At 31.5% G+C, this 4,884-nt stretch overlaps 1 protein-coding gene across 1 annotated transcript; it reads right to left on the bottom strand.

Moving 5' to 3' along the window:
* Window positions 1-3,699: 3,699 nt before the first annotated feature.
* Window positions 3,700-4,103, bottom strand: LOC125591391. Its single transcript, XM_048765556.1, has one exon. It carries the CDS (start codon window positions 4,093-4,095, stop codon window positions 3,802-3,804), a length of 294 nt encoding a protein of 97 aa, XP_048621513.1. The 5' UTR covers window positions 4,096-4,103; the 3' UTR covers window positions 3,700-3,801.
* Between the last annotated feature and the right edge of the window lie 781 nt (window positions 4,104-4,884).

The raw sequence follows: 4,884 nt of genomic DNA on the forward strand, positions 1-4,884 counted from the left end.
TATCTTTCCAAATTAAAATTTGTCAAATAATATCTTAGACTATATTTCAATAAAGTCATTATAACTTATTGAAATCCCAGACTATACAATTTATTGCAGATTACAGGAAATCCAGGTTTCAAGTCTCGGAGAGAGCGATTTATTAAACAATTATGCAGACTACGGAAAAAAGGCTTACAAGAGATCTTCAACGGTGCAAGTAAATATGGCCAGGCGTGGATCTTCATAGGACGGCTCAGGTGATGCAGTTAGGCGTAGGTCTTCATAAGACATGTAGTATTGTCGGTTGTCGAATCGTCTATGTAATCTTTCTCATATCATAATTGTAAGATCATAATAAATCAGCGTTAAAAAAAAAACTTATTGAAATCTGTTAATAAGTAATATATTTCTTAAAAATACTAAATATTACATTAATGCTAAATGTACCCAATATCATTTAAAAGCACGAGGACTACAAAGAGATACAATGTGGAACACCTGAGGAATCCATAAATCATGTATTTTGTGAATGCCCACCGACGGTTTAGGTTTGGGCGCTCTCGCGAATTCGATCGAATCCGGACATCTTTCCCACTCAATCACTTTTTGCAAATATGGATCATTTATTTTGGAGGGTTTATCCAGAATTGAAATATCATCAATTTGCATGGATCTTACGGTACATATGGAAAGTACGAAACAACAAAGTCTTTAGCAATTTGGATATTGATCCCAGAGATACTCTCAAATTGGCAGAAATAGAGTTATTATTTTCGGGTGAGGCACGAAATTCACTTACACAGTGAATCAATCAAACCCGATTACTAGTAGAAGCAATAGTACCGTCTATCCCAGGTAGATGGTGTTTTACGAATAAATCATGGAAAATTCAAAAAAATTATCCGAGACAAGGGTGGTATAGCACACTGGAAGATTTTGATAGTTTAATGGGAGCGAAGAATACAAGAGGGAGTCAGTCGCCATTTCGCTCGGAGATAGGGGCTCTCATTTGGGCAATAGAATGTATGAGAAATCTAAGACAATTTACGGTTACATTTGCAATTGCAACAGATTGTTCTCAGTTGGTGAAAACGGTTTCGTAACCAAAAGAATGGCCAGCCTTTGCAAGTTATTTGGAAGATATAAAGATCTTGAAGAGAAGTTTAAATAGTCCAGAGCTCATTCATATACCACAGACGCAGAATTAAGGAGCGGAGAATCTCGAACCCAGTGCAAGGAAGCAACTGTCGTTTGTTGTCCATATAGATGCGGAGCTAACAGTTTGGTTTGCAGAGTCTATATGAGTCTGTTTAAGTTCCTGACAAAACAATTACCCATTATATGGCCTATTAAATATAAATATTCGTGTGCAATTGATCTCCATAACTTTTTTACTTTTTATAAAATATTTCTATTTCTTAAATTTATTAAATTAAAAATAGATTAGTATATTTTGACTTCATAAACATATTATTTTCGGCTGAGGCATGAAATTCACTTACACAGTGAATCAATCATACCCGATTACTAGTAGAAGCAATAGTACCGTCTATCCCAGGTAGATGCTGTTTTACGGATGGATCATGGAAAATTCAAAAAATTTATTCGGGACAAGGGTGGTATAGCACACTGGATGGTTTTGATGGTTTAATGGGAGCGAGAAATACAAGAGCGAGTCAGTCGCCACTTCACTCGGAGATAAGGGCTCTCATTTGGGCAATAAAATGTATGAGGAATGTAAGACAGTATACTGTTACATTTTCAACAGATTGTTTTCAGTTTGTGAAGATAGTTTCGGAACTAGAACAATAGCCATCCTTTGCAAGTTATTTGGAAGATATAAAGATCTTGAACAGAAGTTTCAATAGTTCGGGGCTCATTCATATACCACAGACGCATAATTATAGGGTGGACAATTTTGCACGCAGTGTAAGGAAGCAAATGTCGTTTGTTGTCCATATGGATGCAGAGCTACTAGTTTGGTTTGCAGAGTTTATATGAGTCTATTTAAGTTGCAGAAAAAAAAGTACCCAATATATGGCCTATTAAATATAAATATTCGAGTGCAATTGATCTCCACAACTTTTTTTGTTTTTTTTATAAAATATTTCTATTTTCTTAAATTTATTATATTAAAAATAGATTAGTATATTTTTATTTCATAAACATATTATTTTCAGCTGAGGCATGAAGTTCACTTACATAGTGAATCAATCAAACCTGATTACTAGTAGAAGCAATATTACCGAAGCAATAGTACCGTCTATTCCAAGTAGATGGTGTTTTACGAATAGATCATTGAAAATTCAGAAAATTTATTGGGGACAAAGGTGGTATAGCACACTGGAAGGTTATGATGGTTTAATGGGAACGAGGAATACAAGAGCGAGTCAGTCACCACTTCATTCGGAGATATGGGCTCTCATTGGGGCAATAGAATGTATAAGGAATCTAAGACAGTTTACTGTTACATTTGCAACAGGTTTTTCTCCATTAGTGAAGATGGTTTTGGAGCCAGAAGAATGACCAACATTTGCAAGTTATTTGGAAGATATAAAAATCTTAAAGAAAAGTTTCAATAATTCAGAGCTCATTCATATACCACTGACGCAAAATTAAGGGGCGGACAATCTCGCATGCAGTGCAAGAAAACAATTTCCGTTTGTTATCCAAATGGATGCGGAGCTACAAGTTTGGTTTGCAGAGTCTATATGAGTCTGTTTAAGTTGCCGACAAAAAAAGTACCCAATATATGGCCTATTAAATATAAATATTTGGGTGCAATTGATCTCCACAACTTTTTTTTTTTTTTTTTTATAAAATATTTTTATTTTCTTAAATTTATTATACTAAAAATAGATTAGTATATATTGACTTCATAAACATAGCATACAAAAAAAACTAATAAGTATATTATTTAATTATGACGAGTCAAGTTACTGTATATTAATATTTATGCAACTTTCAGATTTTTCTATCAAACATGTAAAATATTTACAAATTTGAAATTTGTTGAATGAATATATTAACTTATTTCTCATATAAACTTCAGAATATTTTTAATGTTTAATTAATACGCCATTTCATTCAATGTTTTACACAATCATTTATAAATTTAAATTGGTTTCAAGTTTTAGTATTTTAAACCAATAATAATAAATATTATATAACCAAATATCCTATATATTTATTCACGAATACTTTAAATAATTTAGTTATCATCGGGTTACATATGATAATCTTATGATTGCGATATTTTGCGGGTTATTTTATGAAACGTGCAGAAATTTTATCAGGTATTTGAATGTTAAACGAAAATATTAACTCGTTCTTATTATAATAACCTTTAAGAAAATTAAAACTACATAAGAAGAATAAATAAATAAGAGATGTTAAATCTCATAAAAGAAAACTAAAACAATATAAGAAGGATTAACTAATATATTAACATAATTGAAAATATATTGTGTACAAAATTAAAATAAAAGATATGAACAAAACTTAAAAACATAAATTATCTACAAAATTTAATATCTCGCTTTGCAAGCGCGGGTTAAACGTTGATATTTTGTTATAAAAGATAACATAACTTAGACAAAATATTAACCTCATATCACTTCAAAAATAAGTGTCTTTTAGTTAGAAATATGTGTACAATTATTGATATAAGAAAATGGATTTCCGCCAGTAGTTATGTTTATATGTCGTATAGTTAAATATTTAAATAATATTTATGTTATTATTAAATAGATAATACATAATCAATACAAGAAATCTGGGATAAGCGTCCATCAATACATTTATCGTATTTATTATAGATCATTTAATTAAGTCATCTTGTTTGCTGTTGTGTTGATTCTTTAGAATCTTTGTCATTAGAGATGGTGGAGATTGATTACACTTTTTATGACAGTCGGAGCACTCTCCTGCTGAACCAAAAGCTTTGCAATGAGGACGGCAAATCACATTGCATTCCGACTCCGATTTTGCTTCACCTTCGATAACAATCAATGTTAGTATCATCATCATTATCCATGCCATGCTCAAAATTTTACTCATCTTTCTTTTATATGTGCTTTTCTTCTGGTTAATGTATAGGAATGAATATGTCATGATAGTGAACTTGCATCCCTATTTATAACTTGACTGCTTATTGGTAGAATTAAGTTTTTTTATATATTTTATTTTTGGACAAATAAATTTGAAGGTATGGTATCTAGGTGTAAGTAATACATATAAAAGCAGTATTTTGTTTATAATCTATTTTATTCTAATTTCTATATATCTGTAAAAAATACTCTATATATGTTTCATTTGTTGGGATTATTTTCCATTAAGCTTTTAATTTGAAATGAAAATTTTATTTCAACCCCTTCTAGTATGGAAATGAACTTACTATATGATCTTATTATATGTAATAGCAGAAATTAATTTGGTACATAATAAATGTGTCATGATATGAACATACATCTCTATTTATAAAATGACTATTTCATGTCTAATTAATAGATTCTGTTTTGTTTTTTGGAAACTTAGATGAAGGTATATCATCTGTGTAGGATTAATTCATACACTACAAGAAAACATCACCTTAACGAGGGCGGTTTTCCTCGTTATTTCGTCGTAAAAGAGGCTTTACGACGAAATAGCGAGGAAGCGCGTTTGCTCGTTACTCGTCCGTCGTAACACATATTTCCTCGCTAATTCGTCGTAACTTAGCGAGGAATATATTTCGTCGTAAAGACGAAGTAGGGCGATTCGTCGTAAAGACCACGTCAATATTCCACGCAAAGACGTCGCTACAATTCCTCGTAAATACCTCGAAATGAGTTCCTCGTAACCTACACGTAAATACCTTGAAAGAGTTTTCTCGCAAAATACACGTAACAACCACGAAACGAT

This window comes from Brassica napus, chromosome C8 (assembly GCF_020379485.1).
Source record: "Brassica napus cultivar Da-Ae chromosome C8, Da-Ae, whole genome shotgun sequence".
NCBI classification, from domain to species: Eukaryota; Viridiplantae; Streptophyta; class Magnoliopsida; order Brassicales; family Brassicaceae; genus Brassica; species Brassica napus.

Bases quoted from the DNA above. Each gene is read 5' to 3' on its own strand.
- LOC125591391 (XM_048765556.1), bottom strand. From the start codon at position 4,095: ATGACATATTCATTCCTATACATTAACCAGAAGAAAAGCACATATAAA.